Below are 26389 nucleotides of genomic sequence, written 5' to 3' on the forward strand. Positions count from 1 at the left end.
ATATGGGGACCTGACCTTATCTGGTCTTAAACCACAATTTTAAAATATGCTGAGTGTGGAAAATTCAAAAAAGGACCACCTTGTTCTGCTACGATAATGTGGTTTGGTCTAATTTCCCGCAGAAGCAGATAATTGTCCAGTTTTAGATACCAACAAATCTGCACTTGAAGCTTGGCGTGTTACAGTGTGCAGATTAGGCAGACTTTCATTATATACAGGACAAAAGGAGCTAAATGAAAGGACTGAAAAACAGGCAAAGTAAGTTAAAATTCACTGTTCACTGGGATGGATAAGTGGTCCAAAAATTTAAAAAAAAAAACCCTCATCATCATAAATGATCAATCAGGAGTGACAGTACCTTAAACCTGTGCATCGGGGGTCAGATGCAGAGCGTGAATTTGTGTGTAAGTGAGCCATGTCTGTGGCTTTGACAAAACTGCATTAACTGATGTTTGAAAGTAGGCTGAAATGGCAGGTAAGAACTTTCTGACAGGTTTAATAACATCATTGTCACTGACTCACGATTGTAAGGATGGTATTTACTCTCTATTTACTCTTTATGGTTTTGATGAGTCAGCAAAAAGCATGTTCATATAAAACATTGGGGTTTGGTTTTAGGCAACAAAGCTGCATGAGGTAACCTGTGGACATCAGCTTTTGATATTTTTCCAGAGTGAGAAAGATTTCTAGTAAATTTCCAGAGATTCCAGAGTGCATTTTCTGTGGCTGATGTAAGGCCAGTTTCACCTGAAAATCACTCTCACAACAGGATAAAGACTACATACCACAACGTCAGCAAACTTAATTTGTGCTGTTTTTTGAGTTTATATGTTGCTAGGCTAAGTTTTGAGCAAATTGTGTAGCTTTAAAGATGTTTGATTGGCTTTCCATTGTCCTTATCCTCCTGTAACTATAAAGTTGGACCCACATCCTTTTTCCTTTTACTTCCTCGATACAAGCAGCTTCCTAAATTGTTTTTCTGTTAGTGCTGATCTTGTGTGAGATTTTTATGTGCTGCACTACTCTCCCCTATAGAGATTGACAGACCACGTGACTTTCGCACATTGCATGCCGGGAACTCGTGGCAAAACAATCCAAGTACCTGCATCAAATGCAAACGTTCATTCTTCGGTTCCAATAAATTCTTTCTTTTTCTTTGCCCCCCAAAAAGGTATGTACAAAACGAAGGAGAACAATGCCGGTCCGTACAAAGACAGACTTGATGAAAAGTCAAAGAAAAGATACGAGGAAAAAAAATCAAAGGAGTGAAAGGGTCAGACCCTTACGAGCACACAGAGGGACAAAAGACGTTAGCGTGCTGCCCAACTTTCACCACGCTCATATTTATAATCATACGGTTCTTGGAGTGAGTGCATACACTCATGAAGTTTAGTAACTTCAGGTCACTGCAACAAGCCCAGGTACAGTTTACCGACGGATGGGTACAGGACCTTGAAATGCACCGTGTAGAAAGTAAAGACCATCGTACGTATCATAAGTTTACCAGTCTCACAAATCGTCGTCATAAATACACATTCCTTAACCGTTTATTAATAGGACCTTTGAGCTCAACGGTAATTAATTAGTAGTGGAAATAATTTCTGGTAGCATTACAGAAATGTAGCAGTGACAATAATATTGTATGCTGTAATCGTACTGGACAATTAGTGATACAAAAAACCTGTTTTATCCTGTGAATAAAAGTATATGTTTTTGTCAATGTACCATAATAACAGAAGTGAAACGCAATATTGTGTCAGGACAATTCACTATTTATGCACAATAAACAAAGGAGCATAGCGCGACAATTTCTGTTCAGCGCCAGACTTGCTTGTAACCTATATCACCAGTTATGTTATGAAAATGACGCATTAACTACAACAGCAGACTGACCTTTGTGGAAATGCTTGGAGCAGACTAACCTGTGAGCTGGAGGGTTCTGGGACGTTATATTTGGTCTTTGAATGGCTGCAATCCAGGCCACCCGTCGCCTCATTGTTACTTCGGAAACATGGCTCGAACAATTTCTCTTCAACGACGTAATCCGATAACAACCGATCTCTTTACCCGTCGGCTTCCCGTGGCTGTCATGCGACCGGCTATTGCAGTTAATAATACAACAGCTTCTTGCCATTTTTTGTGTTTCTTTTTATCGCTGTATAACTGATTTCAATTGAAAGCCTGCGTGCGCTAGTACCTCTTGCCACGAGTTCCCAGAATTCTTTGCGGTTTTACCCCTGAGTGATGTCACATTTTCAATCTCTATAGACACTTTCCAATATAAATCCTACACTGTACTTTTTTCATCCTGAAGAAGTCACTGAATCCGTAAATAGCCCAGTTTTCTTTGGTTAATGTGTGGTCATTACTAGAATTTGTTAGGAGTTGGGTTCTGGTTATGTGGTGTTTTTGTCTGTATGTGTTTTTTGGTGCCTCCCTTTTTGTATAGGTAGGCGGGGCAGTGAGTCACTGAACCTGGCACACCTGTTACTCATCAGATGCTTTCCTCAGAAGTGTTCTTTAGGAGCTACCTGACAGAAGACTAGTGTCGGAGTATTGGCGTTTTTTTGGAGCGTCTGAAATTCTGCCCCTGCCTGCTGGAGCCCTTGGATTATTTTGGTGACTGTAAGTTTTGTTTCCTCCCTAGGATTTTGCCTCGACTGGTTTGTTTTCCGTCTGGAGGTTTTGGCATCAAACAGTACCAAATCGAGTGCACTACCCGTGTGTGTTTTCGTCACCTGCACGTCCTGGCTCTGCGTCCCCATTCATACACTGTATATATTTTGTCCTTGTAAATACCTCCCCCTCACTGTAAATAAACTGTCTTCACCGCAACTCTGCCTCCGTGCGTTCTGCTTCCTGGGTCCATCTGCATTTACCATAACAGAATTAGGTGAAAGTAAAATTATAATTTTACTTTCTTCCAGCATTTTTAACTTCCCTTTAACTATATTTTATAGCTGCAGTACCTAATGCCTTTCACAAAAAAACTTGATGTTCAGATAAGGCTTGTTGTTTAAAAGGCTCCTGACCACATACTACAGTATAACATACTCAATTCTTCAACATTGTGTGTTATTAAAAATGGAGAAATGGCTGACATTTGAGCCATGTTCTTGGTTTTTGCTTTTTTCAGATCAACACTTTCATGCTAACCTTACAAGTACTGCCTTTATTTAAAATGCATCTAAGTCAATAGAATCCCAGGAGGAAAACAACAGTTCAATAGGCATTTACAACAAAAATAACAGGTCAGTCAATAGCCCCTTGTCAAGAATGCTCCACATGGTGCCTGCTTTGTGTAATAAATGTACAAAAGATGTTCTTATTGTTAAATGTAAAAGTAAAGCGCTTTTTTTGTTTATTAGTTATGTAGAATATAAGAGTTGCAAAAAAATAAAGCAACAGTGTGGTCACAAAGAGGTCAAGAGGTATGTTGTTCGTTTTCACCGGATAATTGCTAATTAAAGCCTTTACCCCTTGCAGTGGCAGAAAACTTTAGAATCAGCAGACTGGCAAGGTGAAAGCATTGGCCAAAACCATAATGTCATTAAGCATGCTCTTTGTGAATGTGCCCATAATATGCAAAATGAATCACTTTGTGCCTAACTTTATCACTGGTGACAGCAGATAACTGTTGCATCCACAAAATATGCCAATCAAAACAGAAGCATCTAGATAATGAGCTCTAAAAGTTACATTTCTGACAAACTACAAAGCCTCTTGAACAAACAGTGAGAACAACTGAATAACACAAACCACCATACTGGATGCAATTTGCATCAGTCGGAGGCGCCGCATCAATACCGTGCAAGGAAAATGGGAAGTTGAAAATAAAAGCAGCCAAGCATTGTCAGTAAGTCTCCAAGGCGATCATAAAAAAGTGTTCAATAGAATTGATGACATGCCAGCAATCACAGTGGGATGTAATGCATTTTAAACAGATGCAATCATCTTAGATTGGACACTTTGTCATCAGTGTTGAATCTGGTAATTGCTGGCAGCTCAACTAAAAAAGAACAATCAATACATAAGAGGGTGGTGAAACAAAAAGAAAATAAGCACTTTTCTGGACAGCGGAGATAAATGTAACTCTTACACTGAAGTGGACCAGCAAGTATGTAGAATCAAAGTATGTGGTTTTATATGGCGTGAGTGCTACTCACAGACTCTGTCGGAGCTCTGCGGTATCTCTAGACGTTCCCAGTGACTGAAGATTTTTCTCTAGTGTGACCACTGGAGGAACAAATGGATGATACAAATGTTAAGAGGTGTATTCAGGCCTCACAAATACTCTTTCACACTTGATTTGAAAGAAAAACTTCGCTGAAATTTGAATCATTTCAACATCTATTCTGTCCCTGTTAAGTCTCTGTTAAGGTAGATAAAATGTCTTATCAAGATGATCCCAATCCTAAGCAAAAGTAGTTCACTTCAACTCTCACACTGTTTCCACACTTAGCTGTATTTTTAGATACCCTTAACTCAACTTTAAATCTGACCAAACCAAATTAACATTTTATCTTCAAATTAACAGAATTTAAACTGATTAAACTACTTAACCATTATTGAATTTTTCAGGATATTATTACTACTTGATCTGACCTCAATTCTAAATTAAACCCATAAAATTTTTTAACTTGATGTGTAAATTAGGTTGAAATAAAACCCAGCTACTAATCTTTCATCCTTAGTTTTAAAAGTACCACTTTTAAAACTCAAACCTAAAACCAAAATATAAATTTGCCTTAACTCAAATATAAATCTGTTGTTAGTTATAATCTTTAAATAACCTCAGACTAAACTTAGCATTAAATTAACCCAAAAAATATTATCAAAGCTAAAACACAGAGGATACAGTATGGCATTATCTCTCACTAAATGGAAACCACGCTATAACTTTTATACCATATGCAGCATTTTCATATTTCAGTTCACATCTAATAAATAGTGAAATGGTAAATGGCCTGTATTTGTGTAGCGCTTTACTTAGTTCCTAAGGACCCCAAAGCTGTAGCCACAGCTGCCCTGGGGCGCACTGACAGAGGCGAGGCTGCCAGACACTGGCGCCACTGGGGCGCCTCTGACCAGTAGGCAACGGGTGAAGTGCCTTACCCAAGGACACAACGACCAAGACTGTCAGAGCCGGGGATCGAACTGGCAACCTTCCGATTACAAGATGAAGTGCCAACTCTTGAGCCACGATCGCCCCAGTGATGGCCTTGATCTTAAATCCAGAATTAATGCCAAAGTAAACATGAAACTTATTTCAACCATGAATTCAAACATAGCTCTGAAATGAAAAGTTTCAGAAGAAATTGAAGTTAATTTCAATTTCCAAAACTACTCTGTAAAGTTTTGATCCTATCAGTATTCCAAGACACATTGACTAATCTTAAATTGGATTTTTATCCACAAACCTACTCTAATTTTAAAAACCAATGACCCCAATTCCAAATTTAAGCCATGCCAGTTTTAAATGTTACAATTTAACCCTAATATAGTCCTCATTGTAATTCTAACCTCTAATCTAATTTTATCTAATCTTAATATCGAAGCAATACATTTAACCCTAATCTCACAAAACTAGTGTGGCCTGATCTGTGTTCAGACATAGACATAGACTAATGGTAGAATTCATAACAGAGCACTACTAAAAATATACTTATTCAGTAGTTTTTAAAATAAAGCACAGACACTCATTTTACCATTGGCGTTGATCTGGAAGATATTGGAGGAGGTCTCCTGAAACACATCTTGCAGTTCTGAGGGGCTGACCTGTGTGGCTTTAGAAAAAAAACAAAACATAATATGAGCACACACTTCTTAGCTCAGTGAAGCATGGAGCAGACAACATTGTAACAGCAGGAATGACAGCAATGAACCAAAAACCAAAACAATATCTAGGTTTGAACATTTCCACAAGAGTCTGTCTGTCCAGTGGGTTGGATTTTCTCATTGCCTCACTGTAGAACTGTGGCATCTGAGGTACTGGAACGGGTTTGTTTTTATCCCGCTTCTATGTTGTAATATATGCCAACACAACAGATGCACTTTTTTTTTGCCTCAACCAGAGCCACGGGACAAATGACAAGCAACAATGGCCTGAAGATGCCCCCCACGACTGGCTGGTAGAATGCCACATTCTTCAGATTTCATGAAAAAGAGCAACCAGTGCCTGATCTGAATTGGTTTGGTTGACAAGACTATTGTTGGTGACAACCAGAATATACCGTTAATAGGAATACAAAGGATTCATCAGTTGGACTTTGGCAAATGGCTGGTTATGTACTTAGCATTGAGAAACTGTTTAAAAATTCTTCATTATCAGTAGGACTTTTTTGAGACCAAGCTGACCTGTCAAAATGAGATCAACAAACAAATATAAAGAATTTAAAGAACTGTCACATTGAAGTTGAATTAATTAAGTAATGATATATCATTAAAGTGTGTTATAGTAGAGGAACTGACATTTGCATGAATTATAATAATAGACTGTACATTGTTATGATAGTGAATAGAATTGGAAAATGAATGGACATCAAAGACTGCAGGAGCCTCTTAGGTACAATCTAACTGCAGTGATGATGATAGTCTGGACAGGGAAAATGACATGGCACTAAGCCACAGGCTGGCTGTGGGAGTTGAGAGTCTGCTGTATAAGTTATATGGGCAGAGCTATTTTCCTTGTTCAAAAGCACATGTCATTGCAAATGACAGGGAGGGTTAATGGCCCGGTGCCATTACAGCAGGCTGAGATCAACATCACAACCTGCATAAGCTTCTCACGCCAGCCATTTCACCCATCCTTTTGTCAGATACTGCAGCCAGAAATGACTGCAATTGGCTTTTTTCCCTAGTGATATGGTCAAAATTATAGAGGTATAGAGAAAAGGTAGAGGTGTTAGAAAGCTCTAAAGTCAAAGGATAAGAGGAGCGGGGGATCAAATATTGGCATGAAATAAGGAGAGACATGCAGATAGAGGTGAAGTCAGAGACAAACCAAGGAAACAGATATTCATGGTGCGAACCAGAGCAAGAACTAGGAGACCTCCCTTTAGATCACAAGTCATTAACTGTACCCACTGAGCTACACTGACAAATCGTGCAGGCAATAACATGCTGGCATGTAGTCAATTGAGCAGTGTTACAAGATTCTGATACATTTGGAAATGGGTCATTTTTCAACTGAAAGACCCTTAATGCATTTTAATGTTAGCTCAGCAGACACACACATACACATCTTAACACAAGCATTGTCCACCTTGGCCCACAGTGGACTGCCCATAGAGTGGGTGACCAGTGCTGGCATGAAGTTTAGGGGCCCTATAGAAAGTATGCCTGCCCTCTGTACACAGGAAGACTAGGGGAAGGGATACTGGGGGCACACTGCAAATGTACTGAGGGCAAATCATATAATACTGAGTAAACTGTGGAGCTAAGCACTGTACTCAGTTTTCAACAATGAGTGCAGTTTTAATTTATATCTGCAGTACAGCAGATATATAAACTTGTCTGGTCACGCAAATCCAAAATAATTGTGCTTGTTCAAAGTAGAATTGGTAGTTTGCAATGGTTTAAACACTAAAATGTATTCAGTCAGTGAGTGAAAACTGTAACAGTACAGTTACAAACAAATACTATCTGGCTTACCAAATAACACACCAAAAGTTATGCTAGTTATGTGTTTTTAATGAAAAGCAGTAGCAACTTAATAGAGTGGTCTGGAAAAAGTAAAGAGCACACTGAACCCCCTTTAGTGTCAATAACAGTTTTGTATAGTTTCGAAGACTTTTTAGAAATTCTGACAAATCCAAAAAGTTTGCAATTATTTTTCTTGTAACTGTTCATCAAAAGACAAACTCTGCAATGGCATCAGTGCTATTCATTGTCTAGTCCTTCTGCTGCTTCACCCATACCAGCTTCTAGTATTGCAGATCTTTGAATTTATCGAAGCTTCATACTCAGGTTGCCCTAGATGCCCTATTTTACAGCGTCAAAGAGAATAAGAGAATATACAATACAGGAGAGGTATCTAAGTACAGAGAACCTCAGTAACTAAACCTTCGTTCTGTCTCAAACAGCATGTTATTAATTTAAATTTATTAGAGTTACTTTATTAGTTTTATAGGCCTGTAGTACAGGTGTGTGAGGTAATTCAAGCCTTGATAGTGGTTCAATTTAGGGTCGTCATCAGTGTTTTTGTAATCATTTCATGCTTTTATTTTATAGCATATTTAAAAAATGCCTAAAGTTTCCAATATTTTGACTGTTTGGGTATAGTTTTTCTTTATTTTTACTCCTTTCTACATTGTAGATACATACTGAAGATATTAAATATATGAAGCAAAATATATGGAATTATGTAGCAAAGAAAAAAATTATTAAATAACTCTAAATATGTCCTATATTTTAGATTCCTCAAAGTAGCCACCCTTTGCTTTGTTCACAAACCCTTGGCCTTCTCTCAATGAGCTTCATAATGTAGTCACCTGAAATGGTTTTCACTTCACAGGTGTGCTTTGTCAGGGTTCATTTGTGGAATTTCTTACCTTCTTTATGGGGTTGGGACCATCAGTTGTGTGGCCAGAAGCCTATTTGACAACTGTTAGAATTCATACTATGGCAAGAACCAATCAGCTAAGTACAGAGAAATGACAGCCTATCATTACCCTAAGAACTGAAGGTCAGTCATCCTGGAAAATTGCTAAAACTTTGAATGTGTCCCCAATGTGTCCCTCGCAAAAACAATCAGGCGCTGTGATGAAACTTGCTCACATGAGGAGCGCCCCAGGAAAGGAAGACCAAGAGTCACCTCTGCTGCTGAGTATAAATTAATCCGAGTCACCAGATTTAGAAATGGCAAATTAACAGCAGCTCAGATTACAGCCCAGATAAATGGCACACAGAGTTCCAGTAGCAGCCTTGCTAGGAAACCACTACAAAGGAAAAGCAACAAGCAGAAGAGATTTGTTTGAGCCAAGAGTGGAATGGTCATAAGACCAGTTTCATTTCAATTTCAATTTTTTTATTTATACAGCACCAAATCACAACAACAGTCGCTCAAGGTGCTTTATATTGTAAGGTAGACCCTACAGTAACACATACAGAGAAAAACCCAACAATGACCCCTTATGAGCAAGCACTTAGGTGACAGTGGGAAGGAAAAACTCCCTTTTAACAGGAAGAAACCTCAGGCAGAACGACGCCCTACTGGGGTGAGAGAAGCAAGACAGGACAAAAGACATGCTGTGGAAGAGAGATTAATAACAAGTATGATTCAGTGCAGAGAGGTCTATTAACGCAAAGAAATACTCAATGCATCATGGGAATCCCCCAGCAGCCTGCACCTGTTGGAGCATAACTAAGGGAGGATTCAGGGTCACCTGGTCCAGCCCTAACTATATGCTTTAGCAAAAAGTAAAGTTTGAAGCCTAATCTTAAAAGTAGTGATAGTGTTTGCCTCCTGAATCCAAACTGGAAGCTGGTTTCACAGAAGAGGGGCCTGAAAACCGAAGGCTCTGGAATAATATTCTTGTCAGTTTTTATTCATATTTATGTTTAAAAAACATTGTTTTAGTGTGTTGAATAAATGTTTATCTTGTTTGGCTTGTGGCCTAAAGTGTGCCTTGAGTTTTGGCCCCCTGTGCAATTGAGTTTGACACCCCTGGCCTAAGGGAAGCATGTATAATGTAAACAGAATTGGTCCTAGCACAGAACCCTGTGGAACACCATAATTGACCTTAGTGTGTGAAGAGGTCTCTCCATTTAAATTAACAAATTGGAGTCTATTAAATAGATACAATAAAAACCACTACAGCGCATTACTTGTAATAACTACAGCATGCTCTAATTGCTGTAATAAGATATTAACCCTAACCCTATACACATATACATACATATATATATATATATATATATATGTGTGTGTGTGTGTGTGTGTGTGTGTGTGTGTGTGTGTGTGTGTGTGTGTGTGTGTGTATATATATGAATAGGATGAGGGACCTATGGATTCTTCGATACCCAACATCCACAATGACGGCGAAACAACTAGTAGCTCAGTGTTCCAACATTCGAAAGAAGGGACTGCTCTCACAGCTAGAGATTGACGAGGTACAACACAAATGCTACAGCAAGGAGGAGTCAGGACACCAGGTCAGCCCCAAGTGCGATAGGAGAAGGATCGTCGAGTGCGAGAGGAACTGACCTGAAAAATAGGATCATGGCCAAGCTTGAAACCTGGATCCCCCGTAGCCGGTTACCAAGATTACGTGAAGTACCCTAAGAAGGTCTGCTAGATGATGTTAATGCAGCACTACGGACAATACCTACAACCACGATTACCGACACTAACAAGCTGATCTACAATATAGCAGCAGTGATCAGTGAGATGCTTGGCTACAAGTTGAACAGCCACAAGGGGCAGTACCCTCCATGGAGAAGGAGACTAGAGGGCAAGATCAAAGTAGCACGGAGGGAGGTTAGCCAACTAACGGAGTTGCAGAAAGGTGCGACAAAGAAGGTGCATAAGAAATACAGCAAGCTGTCCATACCTGAGGCCTTGGAAACTGCCAAGCAAAGACTCATAGCCTTGGCCAGCCGCTTGAGGAGGTACACCAGAGAGATAGAAGGCAGGAGAATAAACCAGCTGTTCCCCACAGAACCGGCAAAGGTGTACTCTCAGTGGCAAGGGAACAATAATAATAAGAGAACAGCACCACCAAGGCTGGAGACGGAGCAATACTGGAAGAGCATATGGGAGAAGGACGCAACCCATAACGGCAATGCTCAGTGGCTAGTGGATCTGAGGGCAGACCACAGCGACCTCCCTGAACAGGGTCCAGTAACCATCACAGTGGCAGATATCCAAGAAAGGGTCTCCAGTATGAAGAGTTGGACAGCACCAGGGCCCGACATGGTTCACGCCTACTGGCTAAAGAAGCTGACTGCACTCCATGAGCGTCTGGCAGCACAAATGAACCAGCTGCTAGTTAACGAGAGACACCCGGAATGGCTAACCAAAGGTCGGACGGTCCTGATCCCCAAGGACCCCAAGAAGGGACCGGTCCCCTCCAACTACCGACCAATAACCTGTCTCAGTACTACATGGAAGCTTCTGTCGGGCATCATATCGGCTAAGATGAACAGGCACATGGGTCAATACATGAGCGGGACACAGAAAGGAATTGGCAAGAATACCAGAGGCGCAAAACACCAGCTACTGGTAGACAGAACAGTCAGCCGAGACTGCAAGACCAGACTGACCAACCTGTGCACTGCCTGGATTGATTACAAGAAGGCCTATGACTCAATGCCCCACAGCTGGATACTGGAATGCCTAGAATTGTACAAGATCAATGGGACCCTAAGAGCCTTCATCAGGAACTCAATGGGGATGTGGCGTACAACACTAGAGGCCAACTCCAAGCCCATAGCACAAGTCACCATCAAGTGCGGGATCTACCAAGGAGATGCTCTGTCCCCACTGCTGTTCTGCATAGGCCTGAACCCCCTCAGTGAGATCATTAACAAGACTGGCTACGGATACCGACTACGGAACGGAGCAGTTGTCAGCCACCTCCTGTACATGGATGACATCAAGCTGTATGCCAAGAGTGAACGAGACATCGATTCACTGATCCACACTACCAGGCTATACAGCAATGACATTGGAATGTCGTTCGGACTGGAGAAGTGTAGTCGGATGGTAACAAAGAGAGGGAAGGTAGTCAGAACTGAGGGGATTGAACTACCAGAAGGCAACATTGCAGACATAGAGGACAGTTACAAGTACCTGGGGATCCCGCAAGCGAATGGGAACCATGAAGAGGCCGCTCGAAAAGCTGCAACCACCAAGTACCTGCAGAGGGTCAGGCAAGTCCTGAGGAGTCAGCTGAATGGTAAGAACAAGATCCGGGCCATCAACACGTACGCCCTGCCCGTGATCAGGTACCCTGCTGGGGTAATAGGCTGGCCAAAGGAAGAGATAGAAGCCACTGACATAAAGACAAGAAAGCTCCTTACCATGCATGGAGGGTTTCACCCCAAGTCCAGCACCCTGAGGCTGTGCGCTAAGCGGAAGGAAGGGGGCCGGGGACTGGTGAGTGTCAGCACCACAGTCCAGGATGAGACAAGGAACATCCAAGAATACATTGGAAAGATGGCCCCAACTGACCGAGTGCTCAGTGAATACCTCAGGCAGCAGAAACCCAAGAAAGAGGAGGGAGACGAGGAACCATCATGGAAGGACAGGCCCCTGCACGGTATGTACCACCGGCAGATAGAGGAGGTGGCTGATATCCAGAAATCCTACCAGTGGCTGGACAAAGCTGGACTGAAAGACAGCACAGAGGCACTAATCATGGCAGCACAAGAACAAGCTCTGAGTACAAGATCCATAGAGGCTATCACACCAGGCAAGACCCCAGGTGCAGGCTGTGTAAAGATGCCCCAGAGACAATCCAGCACATAACAGCAGGGTGCAAGATGCTAGCAGGCAAGGCATACATGGAACGCCACAACCAAGTGGCTGGCATAGTGTACAGGAACATCTGTGCCGAGTATAACCTGGAAGTCCCGAGGTCAAAATGGGAGATGCCCCCAAGGGTGGTGGAGAATGACCGAGCTAAGATCCTGTGGGACTTCCAGATACAGACGGACAAAATGGTGGTTGCTAACCAACCGGACATAGTGGTGGTAGACACACAGAAGAAGACGGCCATAGTGATCGATGTAGCGGTTCCGAATGACAGCAATATGAGGAAGAAGGAACACGAGAAGCTGGAGAAATACCAAGGGCTCAGAGAAGAGCTCGAGAGGATGTGGAGGGTGAAGGTAACGGTGGTCCCCGTGGTAATCTGAGCACTAGGTGCGGTGACTCCCAAGCTAGGCGAGTGGCTCCAGCAGATCCCGGGAATAACATCGGAGATCTCTGTCCAGAAGAGCGCGGTCCTGGGAACAGCTAAGATACTGCGCAGGACCCTCAAGCTCCCAGGCCTCTGGTAGAGGACCCGAGCTTGAAGGATAAACCGCCCACAGGGGCGTGCTGGGTGGTTTTTTTATTTTATTTTGTTTTTTAAATATATATATATACACACACAAAATTAGCAGAAAGAAAAAGTAGAAAGAGTCAGAAACAGACAGGGAAAGAACACAGAGGGAGACAGATATATGAACAGCCAGAAAGAACACAGTGTTCTTTCATCAGTGGTAATTCATTACTTGTAATTAATTTTGTGTTATTTATACAATATGGAGTTAATCTGGTATTTTGTGAAGCAGTACTCTGCTGTGAATATGAAAAAGGTAGAGTTAAAAAAAAAGCCCACCTATCTTATCCATATGAATAGATAAAAGTACATAAGGAGAACTTGGGTCCTTCCACTTTTCCATTTTCCTACTTTCCCCCCCAAAAATGAGCTTTTACTTTTTATGACTTGCTCACAGATTTGTTTTAACAAAAACTTATATTTTTTACATTTATTTCTCTTTTCTATATGGATTTGCATATTAACAGATGCCCTTATCTGTTACCGAACTCTTCCTCATTCCCTGCTTTGAAAGAAACATAATATAATATATTAGTATATTATATTAGCATAATATATTAATATTAGAACACACACTTAAGATTCAAGAGGCCATCCTTCCAAAACATGATAGCACAAAAAAGAACAAAACTAACCTGTGTAAACTAAATTCAAGTAAGCAAAAAACATTAGCTTAATGTTAGTGTTAGATTAATGGGAGCAAGTCAATATGGAGATTCTCATAATTACTTTGAACATGTTCTCATGTTTTTGCAGTGTTCATTTCCTCACCTTTAAGCTGCATATTTTTTAATGAGTAACCCCAGTCTGTGGAAAAAAATGAAGTTACACCATAGCTCAATGTATTTTATTTAAATAAAAGTGATAAAACCCAGAGCAAGAATGACAGGCCTTGGTCATTTAAATAACACACAAAATTGATTAAAATAATTTAACAGTATTTTGTGAGTCCTACCCTTTTGGTAGGACTCCTGATTTCCCCCTCTGCATTGGGGTGTGCCCCAAGGATCTATCCTTGGGCCATCACTCTTCTGGCTGTGTTCACTCCCTCTTGGCACGATATTTTGAAAACATAAAGTATCTTTTCACTTGTATGCTGATGATTGTCAGCTTTATTTATCTTTTAGCCACCATACTTCTCCCTGTCAATCTTTACTTGACTGTCTCAGTGACGTTAAACTGTGGATGGCAAATAACTTTTTAAATTTTAATGATCATAAAATGGAAGCAATTTTATTTGGCCCGCATCGCTCTATTGTTTCTCCAGATGCAGATTTCAGTGTTTTGACCTACCATCTGAAAAGTTCAATTGTAAATCTTGGTGTGAATTTTGATTCCGCACTTACCTTTGTTGGTCATGTAAATGGGGTGGTAAAATCAGCTTTTTTATCAACTCAGACACCTATCGAAGGTCAAGCCTTTTCTTTCCAAATGTAATTTGGAAACTGTTATTGATGCCTTTATTACCTCACGTTTGGACTATTGCAATTCCCTTTTAATTGGGGTTGGGTACCCTGACGCTTGCAATTAGTGCAAAATGCGGCAACACGTTTTTTAACTGGTAGAAGGAAATTTGACCGCATCACTCCGGTTCTGGCTTCACTACATTGGCTTTCTATTGTTTTTAGGATCCATTTTAAAGTCCTTTTATTAGTTTTTAAATCTTTAAACCGTCTGGCCCGTGTTTATTTATCCAATTTGTTGAAGCCTCATGTTCTTACCAAGGTTATTATCGTTAACGAAAACTAGAAGTGAAAAAGATTTTTCGTTAACGGAAATAAAAATATAAACAAAAAAAGGAAAACTAACTAAAACTGTAATGAGTGTTCACAAAACTAACTAAAATTAACTGAATTTATAGCAAAAATGTGTTTAGTTTTCATTGATGTGTGCGTGTCATACAATAGGCAAGGGTAAAAATGAAGTTTAGTTTCCAGATTTTTTTCTTGCCGTCTAATTATGCCAGCAGGTGGCAGTACGTTAGTCAAGTCGTCTGTGTTGCTGCTCCGTCCTCGCGCAGAATCTTGTCAGGAAAAGTCGGAAGAAAGCGCCAGAGTCCAATTTGGGATTACTTTGAATATGACTGTGTTTTGGATAAAGCAAGTGTCTTGTAGTGGAAAGAGACAAATTATGAGGGACATTTCTAAAGGGAAAAAAATCCCACAAACCTTAAAGTGCACTTGAAAAGCTCGCACAAGAAGGCTAACCTAGCTTACCTTGAGAAGGTAAGGGAGCACACTCAACCCTCATCCCAGAAAACAGAAGCTAACCCCAGGCAAGGCAGAGTGATGCATCCCGAGACAACAGGATGGGGACATCTACATAACTGTGTGAGTCAATTGCGTTTAAAAAGTTTATCAATTCACTTGAACCAAAATTACGAACACCCGGTGCTGCAAGAGTTAATAGTCTCATTGGGGCCAAGATATACATTTTATAGTTGCCTGGTATCAATGGTTGTTCATCTGCCTTTATTTATTTATTCATTTATTTATTTAAAGAACCCATAGGTGGGAATGTGAGTTGTCTGTCTCTGCGTGTTAGCCCTGCAACAGACAGGCGACCTGTCCAGGGTGCAGGGTATGGTAGCTGGAATAGCAACATACCCAAGGATAAGCAGAAGAGAATGACTGATATGATGAAACTGGGATTTTGTTACACTTAATTATTGCAAACACGACTAAAGCTATAACTGAAACTAATCAAAACTAAACTGAAACTAAGGATTTAAAAAAAAAAAACTAAACTAAACTAGCAAACAACTGGTAAAAACTAATTAAAACTGATATAAAATTGAAAATCTGAAGTTAAAACTAAATAAAAATAAAAACTAATGAAAATTGCAAAACTATTAAAACCCTGGTTCTCACTCGCTCGCTCCGTTCAGCCGATCAATTGCTGCTGTCAGTCCTTAAGTCGCGGCTGAAACTCAGAGGAGATCGAGCTTTCTCAATTGCGGCTCCGATGCTTTGGAACAACCTTCCCCTTCATATTAGACAAACGTTTTCAGTGCAGTTCTTTAAGTCCAGATTGAAAATCTGTTTTTATTCACTGGCTTTTAACTCGGCGGGAAACTTACATGCCTCCTGTTATTTTATACTATATTTTGCTTTTCTTTGTTTTTGCGTTGTTCAGCACTTTGGTTTTAAAGTGCTAAGATGATGATGATGATGATAGTATTTCTGCTCAGGAGGAATACTACTTTTTGCATTCTTCTTGATGTTTATTAGTAGTTGGAAGACACTGACATAATGACACTAACAATTGCTATAAAATACAGACAAGAATGTCACTCAAAAGAAAAAAACTCAAATCAACTCAAATCCTATCAGAAAGTTCATCTCTTTTAAAAATATGAACTTGTAACTTTCACTCTTAGTTATTTTACCAATAAAATCATATGAGCTCCTAAGGAATCCATCAGCATTGACTTTTTTCAGCCCCCCTCAAAATGATTGAAAAATAGGGGTCAATACCAAAAGCTCCATTAAAGTAACAAAATCACCAATACTTAAACCAGTGCAGGACTCCTGCGGTTGTTGCCTCCCTATATATATGTGTGTGTGTGTGTGTGTGTGTGTGTGTGTGTGTGTGTGTGTGTGTGTGTATGTAGCTCATACTACCCATTCACTAAATGAGCCACAGTTAGTTTCATTTGAATGAAGTTCAGCTAAATAAGATCTGATGCCTACTCTGGGTTATTGCTTCCATACAAGCAGCAAATGAAATGCAAAAATTATGCATTTTGGCAAGATTTCTCTTTGGATTAATTTGGTTAAACATATAGCAAGTTGTGGAAGTGCTGGGATTTATTTTTTATCACAGTGTATTGTGGAGAGGTTTTGGAGGTAGACTGTTACTCTCATAATATTAGGCATTACAGAGAGAGGCCCCTTCTCTAAGGAATATGAAGGGGAGGGTTGCTAGTGGAGGCCTCAGGTACATACATTTGTGAGCCTGACTCTGTTAGAAAAAAAAAGTTGTAAATTTCTGGGTTAGAGGAGCTCTTCCCCCTTTTCTTATCCTCTTTATGCAGGTCTGATGGAGGGTAAGAGGTGGTTGCCATGGTGATGGGCGAAGTGGCGTCTCCAAATAAGGAGATGCCCAGAAAGCTGCAGAAGAAACTGAAGTCTGAGCCAACATCAGGCATACCCATATGGAAAAGAAATAGTAAAAACCTATATGTGATTTACTCATGAAAGTGGCCACTTTCTCATTACTTTCATACATTGTTTTAGTAAGTATCTAAAACATACAAGTTTCATTATATAATTTTTCAAGGGATCTTATATCTGTTTTTACTCTTGTATGCTTTTCATACAAGTTTCACACAAGACAGATACAAATTTTATAAGATTTATATATATCTTTTCCATATGGGTAAGGCCACCCTAAACTGTTTTGACCAATCACCTTAGTGTCCTGTTTATCACACATAATATATTCTTCGGATGACTGACCGTAACGATATCCCTGCGATGTGGACGATGCAACCACGAGTAGTAACATCCCAAGCAGTATTTAGGAATAGGAAGTGGTAATATCTTATCCACCAGGGGGAGGCGCATTCATTTACAGGCTTTCTACGCAATTGCACTCCAATTGTGCACCAGTATGTATGTGTGTGCAATTCTGCCAGAAATATGTGGCGCTTTGGTCTAAACGTTTCAAGTGATTATTTAAAGTAAGTGAAAGCTACTGTAGGAGAGAACCATGAAACTCTGGGATTGTGCTTAAAACTACTGGTAAGTGCCCATTTATGAGTTCCAAATAAATTAACACTCATAGGGGCAAATATCACAGTCCTGCCTGCTTACTCAAGCAGTCTGCTGTTTAGTATGTCACTTTTGTGGTCCATTTTAATACTCTGGTTCAAAGATTTTGCGTTGTGAAAGAGGCACTCCAAATCCCACTAAACACTGAACATTGGATAGACATGTGGATCATGTCTATATAGGGTCTGTTGGTCCATGACCAATTCTGGACAACTACATGACGTCTAAACTAGTTCCACAATTTAGACGTCCAACCGTGACCCAACTTGGAAGTGAATATGATGTTCAATGCTTTAACTTTGAACAAAATTTTTTGGATGTCGTTTATACATGATTAATAAATGTAACATTTTTAAATTTACAGATATTAACATGGTTTTTATCAATATGATACATATGAATATGGATTATGTATAAACAACTATTATGTGTTAGACTGATTTATTCAGTACATGTTGATAATTTTTGGTTATTTTACATTTTCCTGTTTTTCTTTAACTAATTTTTTTTAGTTGATCAACTTATTTGTTTTAAACCAGGTTAAAAAATGTCATTTATTAAAATGTGTTGAAATATTATTGAAATCCCTGTTAAAATGTAAAACAAAAATGTTTTAAGTATTTAGAAAACTTACTTAAAATTACTTAAAAGAGAATTTGCGTTACATATGGTTCATTTTTAAAAGTATCCTGTTTTAGTGTGAAAAGCTTTGCAAGAGAAATGAGTGTGAGTGTGATTGTGATCGGTAACCTACTCTGAGAGAAGTTGCAATGGAAAGTACTAGAAGTTGTGCAAGTGTGTATGAACTATGGACTATCTGCTCAACAGTCTTCGTCGATGCATGCATTCTGCAAACTGTCTGTGACAAGCTGGGGTCATTTCTGCTCCAAATCGACTGAGCAGCTGCTCACTTTTGTTTTAGCTCAAGAGCCCACGCCATCTTGTAGATGTCCGTGATCACTCTGCATTCCTTCACACGTAACTGTTTCTGCACAGAAAACGTGCCCTCCACCCCCTGAAAACATTGAATTACAGAGCTTATACATGTGGAAGCATTACAAAAAAGATGTCTAAAATGAGCCCAAGTTTGACTTTGAAAGACATCCACAACAGCCATATTTCGACCATAAATAGCCCGTACACAGAGGTCCTACCAACGACAACACTATGTTTAGCAGATGCTGAATTAAAGAAATTGCCTAGCGTTACAAAACAACCAGTCGACCAAAATTGAAAGTCCAAAAATGACTTATAAAAGACTTCACACCAACGTCACTTTGCGCCGTGGGACGCAACAATGGGTGTATGTCCCACCAGTAAGTGTCCAGCCTACAGTTTTTATTTATTTAGTTATAGGTGGATAAACTCCTTGAGCAACTACACTGAAAAATGGGAATTGGCAGAATTTTGAATTTGCACAAATGAATTTAGTTAATGCCACACAAGTCTTTCATGTTTTGTTTATTTACATTATTGAATAAAGTACCATTTACTTAATTATAAACAATACTGAAACTACTAATTTTTCTTGCATTGATATAAAATGACTAAATTAGTATACTAAAACCATTGTAATCATATTTCACCACCAACGGAAATGACGTAATATATTCAAAGAGAGCAACTAAATATGATTGGATAATCACATAGGCGCGGCCTTTTGACAACAACATTATTTAAGGAGAGCGCAATTGATTGCCAGATTCTGGAAGACTGTTAAGCCACATGCAACCTTTGGCTCTGAGTGTCATGGTCCTGTCATGGTCATGTGACCCAGTATTCTGAGTTTCTTGATGTTTTTGTTATTCCTTTCAGTCTAGTTTCATTTCAGTTTATCTAGTTACATTCTGTCATGCCTAGGTTACAGTTTTAATTCATGATTTATCAAGCTCCCCATTTGTCTCATCCCTGTGTGAAGTTTTTCTGTGTTAAGTCTTTGTGTGTTTATCTGTCATGTTTCATGTCCAAGTTTTCTTTGTTGGTCTAGTTCGAGTCATGTCTGGGTCTCATTATGTATCCCGTTTTATTTTGAAGGATCCTTGTGTTTTTTGTTTATTGTATTTAACTTCACGTCCCCTGTCCTGTCATTATGTTAATTGTTGTCGGCTGTTTTCCCCATGTGATTCCGCTTCCCCTGATCATTCCTTAAGTGTACACGGATTGTGTGTTTCTGCTCAGTCGGTGTCAGATCGTCTGCATTGGTGCATCATATCTTTATTCTCTTTCCCCCCCCTGCCCCCCCCCCTCTTTCTTAAATAGATAACTATCATATCTGACATCATATCTCACAGTACAATAATATTGAACGCGTTGCATTGTTGTACTTTGTCATGTTTCTCAGGTCTTTGTCTGAATTTCTTATGAACATTACTTGTCATGTTCTCATGTTGTTGCTAAGGATTGTCTTATTGCACTGGAGTCACACTGGGTTAAATATTTACACTTGGGTTTTAAGGGGTATTTATTATTTTCTTCTTTATTTTATTTACGGGTTGTACGGAAGCCCCAAACGCAATTTCATTGTTCTCTGACAATGACAATAAATAAATGAAATGAAATGTTATCCTCATCTCATCTTTTCATAGGTTCCGTTATTGTGTCACGGTTTCATAGCCTGCCTAGTTACTCTGTGTTCATAGTTTTTTCATAGTTCTTTCACAGAGTGTCATAGTCTTTTGTTTACACAGTGTTCTTAGTCTTTCTAGTTTTTCCAGTTTCAGTGTTCTCTAGTGTTTTTGTCATGCCATCAGCCACAATAAAGGCTCGCTTTATTTTTGGAAACCTAGTTCTGTCTCCACCGTGTCTGCATCTGGGTCTACCTCCTCTTCACACCGGCGTACCCCGCCGTGACACTGAGTTAGTAGGCATAGTGAGAAGGTAAGTGAATTAAATACATTTGTTTTACTTGGGGAGGTTTTCACAGAATTATTTTGTTGCGTGCTGTATAAAAAGTAATCTGTAATGCATTTCATACAGCATGCACCAAAGTGCACATGTTGTTTTTTCCTTTTTTTTTTTTTTTTTTTTCTTTTACACTGCTAGCTAAATGAAATCAAATCACTTTTATTGAAATCAATAAAAGTGATTGGTGTTGGTATTAGCTACATGGCTATAGCTGAAAAATAGTCTAACAAAGTGCACATAGTCGGGAGAAATCAGCTGTTATCGGTCGGATTTGGAATGTGGTAGAGAACACTGGGGTTTTTAGTGGCTTAACAAGCTCCTAGAACGTCACAGAGATGCACACACACATGCATCAACACTACAATGAGCGGGTGGAGGGAGGTTTGGAGTCTTCTCTCACCCCCATTCTCTGCGACCTGCTGGAGCGGGGGGGCTAGGAGGAGGAGTTGGCCGTCCGACTGCGGTCTGGAGTGTGGGGCCTCCCTGCTGCTGCGGAGTCGGGGCGGTCTGCCTCCCCCCACCGCAGGGAAAAGGGTAACACCACCTGGGTCTGGGGGCAGTTCCCCCCCTCCAGGGGCAAGGGTACCTAGACCCGGGGCTTAGAGTACGCTTGGGGAGTGTGATCGTGTGTACAGCGTCTCTTTATGTCTGTCTCCACGTTGGTTGAGTGTGGAGTAAGTGTATATGAGAGCATGAGGGTGGGAATGGATGTTTGTATCTGTGTGTGCCTGTATGTCTGTGTCTATATGTCAGGTTGGGTGTCAGGCGCCACCTCTCTGGGGACATCTTAGGCCCTCCAAGGTATGGAGGCCTATCTCCCCCTACCACCACTTCCCCTGCCAGTGGCGGACTCCCTCAGACGTCGGTGCGTTGGAGGTTCTTTGTGTCCGGGGATGGGCGTCCAGGTACACACCGGCTCACTCCTTGGCGGCCGCTTATCGGGGCCTGGAGCCTGGGGCTTGCTCGGGCCACTTCGGAGGTGGGGTGCCCCCGGCCTCTCGGCCTGGGGCTCGGTCACTCAGGCACAGCTGGCTGCCGGCGGAGCTCACGGGCGCGTCACTGCAACTCCCCCTGGTTTCTGCTCCGCGGCTGCTGAGTGAGCCCTCATCTGGGACTCTCCTCAGCTCTTTCTGGGACAGTGGCACGGCTGCCCCTCTGTTGGTCTTCCTTGGTCTCTTGTGTTCTGGGGGCCTCTGGATGTCTGGAGTTTTGATCTCCTCCATACCTGCTTCATGCCCTGGAGGACGGGGCTGTGGCCCCCCCACACCCTCTAGCAGATCATTAAAAATAAAATGGTAAATGGCCTGTATTTATATAGCGCTTTACTAGTCCCTAAGGACCCCAAAGCGCTTTACATATCCAGTCATCCACCCATTCACGCACACATTCACACACTGGTGATGGCAAGCTACATTGTAGCCACAGCCACCCACCATTACATGAAGGAACCTTTTAAAAAACAAAAAACAAACGCGTCCATGCTCACAGGTGTACACACGGGTGATCACACCCACAAACTACACCCTTTTTGGCTCCTACCTCAAAGCACACTGTGTTCTGTTGATCTTATGTGCTGCACAATAATGTTTAATATTTAGTATTTACTGTCATATTCCCATATATCATTGTGATGTTGTTTATTCTATTACTCTTGTTCTCTTCTGCTTGTTTTCTTTTTTCTTTCTCAGCAGGTGACCCAGGTGATTGATATATGCTTTTTTTTTCTTTTTTTCTTCTTTTTTTTTCTTTTTCTGCTCATTCTGTTGGTTTTTGCCCTTCTCCCCCGTCCCTCTTCTCAGCTGTTTCTCTTTCCCTCTTTCTTTCTCCCCTTCTTTCCCCCAGTCAAGTCTGTCCCATATTCAGTAAGTGGAAATAAAATAAACAAAAAAAAAAAAAAAAAAATAGAACGTCACAGAGAGAGCGACATAGTGTTTGTGTTACACTGCTAGTCATCGCTACAGCGGCTAATTGCTGTAACCGTCAGAGTTTAGCAAGCTGGGATCGCCACTGTGCGATATGTTAATTCTGGTGGCTAACACACACACAAGTCATAACAAGAATCCGTCCACACGTACACAGGTATTTTTGAAAACAGAGATTTCCCATTTTAATTAAAAAAAATTAAAATCCCATCCACACCGCAGTTTCAAAAAAAATATCTCCGTCCACATGTAAACTCCAATGCTGTCAAGAACAGTGTAGAATGTTGGTTAATCAGAAGTCTAGAAGCCTGGGAGTGGAAGGAGTAAACAGTTTTGTATACTCACAAAACTTTGAATTAATTTTGAAAAGTTTTTGTGTTTTTCTAGAAAGGCAGCTAATTTTGTGTTACCTTTGAAATGATGAAGGCATTTGAAATGTTAATAACTAAAGACCAGGGCTCGCAAAATCGCTAGCCCGACGTCCCGGAGCTGGGCTATATGATAACCCAACGGGCGGGGCTGAGATAGATTTTGGTCGCCCGACTGGAGATATCGCTGGCTACGGGGCGCCGGGCTAGTGATTTTGCGAGCCCTGAAGACAGTATTTTGGATTTTGTGTCTCTGGCTCTCATGGCCAGGTTCACAACGCTGTGAAATACGACTGGTGTAGACTCACAACTGGGGAATACACAAAATGCATACAGAAATTTAATAAAAAACAAAATGTTTTCGCAACACGGACTACGAAGTTGTCGTAGGTATTTAATAATGGATTGGATTTATATAGCGCTTTTCAAGGCACCTAAAGCGCTTTACAATGCCATTATTCATTCACTCTCACACACTGGTGGAGGCAAGCTACGGTTGTAGCTACAGCTGCCCTGGGGCAGACTGACAGAAGCGAGGCTGCCATATCGCGCCATTGGCCCCTCTGGCCAACACCAGTAGGCGGTAGGGTAAAGTGTCTTGCCCAAGGACACAACAACCAGGACAGAGAGCCCGGGGATCGAACCGGCAACCTTCCGGTTACAGATACGCTTCCCAACCCCTTGAGCCACAGTCGCCCCGTTTAGGTTGTGAGAGCGTCTGTGTTGAATGTATAAGTTCACTCTGACACCTCTGTCTTTCTAAATGGAGGCACAGTGACTGTGTATGTATATGTAAGTGTGTAAAAACTGCAAACAGTAAGATTAACAGCAACAGTATTTTGTCAATATCCGCTACTGTAGAAATTCATCTCATGTAGACGTAAGCGTGACGTCTAAAAAGGCGTTGTGTGAAAATCGCAGTTTTCAGTGATTCAAAATCCCGTTTATGTGTGGACGAAAGACCCAAATGCACAGAAAAAGCTGCGTTTTCAAGTGTGTGTGTGTGTGTGTGTGTGTGTGTGTGTGGCCTTAGACTTGGGTTTAAGAACCTTTGCCCATGAATGCCAAAGCATCTGTCGTAGTCATTGTCGTAGGTGAAGTGCCACTTACTTAACTATTATCTTATTCAAGCCCAACTAATACAGATATCTACAAACAGATACATTTGTTCAATGGTCAATTGCTCCCAGCATCCCAAGAAAAGCATGGTCAATAAACAGTGGTCCTAATTGTCTAATTAAGTTTTGGATTGTGAATTTTCCAATACTGTTACAACAAATAAAAGTTACAACCTTTTTTGTCTTTTTTTTTTTTTTTTAACTTTGTGTGGATCATATGGGAGCTGCTTCTCCAAACATTATGTATAAGTAAGCAAAAGATTGGCACTTTAATGTTCTGCTTGTCCGAAATAACTTTTTTCAGTAAAACTTAATGTTGTTTGTGATGGTGGCATTTTTTACTTTTGTGATTACACATATGTCTGGAAAATGAGGTTATATTCTTGTTATGTGCAATAACATCAATGTTATTGTAAACCTAGATTAATAAAGAAACAAACAATTCTTTAATGTTGGCTTCCAATTTTAAGCACCTATGAATGTAAGAGTGATGACAGATTTGTGTCAGGGGTTAAGTTTATATGTGTGTGTGTGTGTGTGTGTGTGTGTGTGTGTGTGTGTGTGTGTGTGTGTGTGTGTGTGTGTGTCAGATAGATGGAGATAGATCGATCTCTGAATCTGACGTAATCCTCTGGATATTCAATGATGTGCTATGTGCAGAGGTGTTTTTTTTTTCTGTTCTCAAACTGATCTCCCTGTTGGAGCTCAGTCTGGGGGGAATTATTTTTTTCTCCTTATCTTTCCTCATGTGGTGCATTTTTCCATTGTTATACCCCCCTGACCTGTCTTCCCCATGTGATGTTTTTGTGTAATGTATGTATGGTCGGAGGGTAAGATGGCGCTGCCATTGCGTGCAATAGATCGGCAGCCTTAACATGAAATTTCCCCTTGTGGGACTAATAAAGGTATATCATATCAAATAAAGTCCATACAAAAGGGTGGTCCCCTAAGCACAGCATATTTGCCTAAGCAGTATTACAAGGAAAATTTCTGTGTTTTAGAACCAGTTGAATATATACTTGATGCTGAAAAGAAACACAGTTTCCAATATGTCCCATTACTGAAATTGTTACAGCAGCTGTTGAGTCGAACAGGTGTTGTTGATGAAGTTGTGAAATGCCATAAAAAACAGGCGGGCACAGACTCTACTGGGTCATATCATTGCAGGTCTTCAAGTGATGGTTCCCTATTTAAGGAAAACTTTTTCCTTTCTGGAGAAAAGCTAAGGATTTTCCTACGTTTTTATGTGGATGTAACCCCCTTGGTACCTCATGAAAGAAACACAAGCTTTGTGCCATTTATTGGGTTTTGACTAACTTGCCTTCAGGATCTCATTCCTCCTTATGTTCCATCTACTTGTCAGTGTTGTTCAAAACCACTGACGTTGAAACCTATGGTTATGACAAAATATTGGAACCTCTTCTACAGGATCTGAAAACTCTTGAAGGACATGGCGTTTACGTTCCACTATTAGGAGAGTCAGTCAAAGGTACAGTCGTAAGTGTAATTGCAGATAACCTTGGAGCACACAGTGTTGCAGGATTTATGCAAAGTTTTTCTGTAGAATACTATTGCAGATTTTGAACAGGGAAGAGCAGTGATATTCAGCTGTATTCTGTAGCGTCTGGTGCTTTCACGCTAAGAAGCAAAGAGCTTCACCAGGTCCATGTCAAACAAGCCCAAGATACAGGTACAGGCTGTTGTGGAGTGAAAAGAGAATGTGTCTTCACCAAAAATCTGTCCCACTTTCATGTCATATTTGGTTATCCGCCTGATCTTGCTCATGTTTTTGAGGGTATAATCCCAGTAGAGTTGGGTCATTGCTTGACAGTTCTTATATCAAATTAGTTTTTCCCTTTAGCCGAATTGAACAATTCGATTCTGAAGTTCCCCTACAAATGGGAAGATAAGACAAACAGACCTCATGTAGTGTCACAAACTTTCTCTAGCACCAAAACAGTTGTAGGAAATGCGCATGAGAACTGGGGCTTGCTCCGGTTCTTGCCTTTTTTAGTTGGATCACTTGTGCCTGAAGATGGGCCTGCATGGCTTGTTCTCATGACTCTGATGGATATCACAGAACTTGTCGTGTCTCCTGTGCATAGTGATGACTCTCTGGCTTTCTTGGAAAGCACAATTATAGAGCACAGACAGAGATGCCAGGCACTGTTTCCTGATGTTAAGCTACTACCAAAACACCATTATTTGGAGCATTATCCACAGATGATTAGGTTTTTTTTGGTCCAGTTGTTT

General features: G+C 40.6%; 1 protein-coding gene across 1 annotated transcript in view; it reads right to left on the reverse strand.

Annotated features, from left to right (window-relative positions):
* Positions 1–26389, reverse strand: part of tsnare1 (T-SNARE Domain Containing 1) — a 267379-nt gene that overhangs the window by 198886 nt on the left and 42104 nt on the right. Inside the window, exons 2-3 of the mRNA XM_085366785.1 lie at positions 5709–5786; positions 4167–4236 (exon numbers count right to left, since the gene is read on the reverse strand). Of these exons, the coding sequence (XP_085222911.1) occupies positions 4167–4236; positions 5709–5786 (148 nt within the window). The remainder of the gene's footprint in view (positions 1–4166; positions 4237–5708; positions 5787–26389) is intronic.

Source organism: Diplotaxodon limnothrissa, linkage group LG11 (genome assembly GCF_057381915.1).
Source record: "Diplotaxodon limnothrissa isolate DT_005_m linkage group LG11, D_limnothrissa_male_GT1.1, whole genome shotgun sequence".
Taxonomy (NCBI): domain Eukaryota; kingdom Metazoa; phylum Chordata; class Actinopteri; order Cichliformes; family Cichlidae; genus Diplotaxodon; species Diplotaxodon limnothrissa.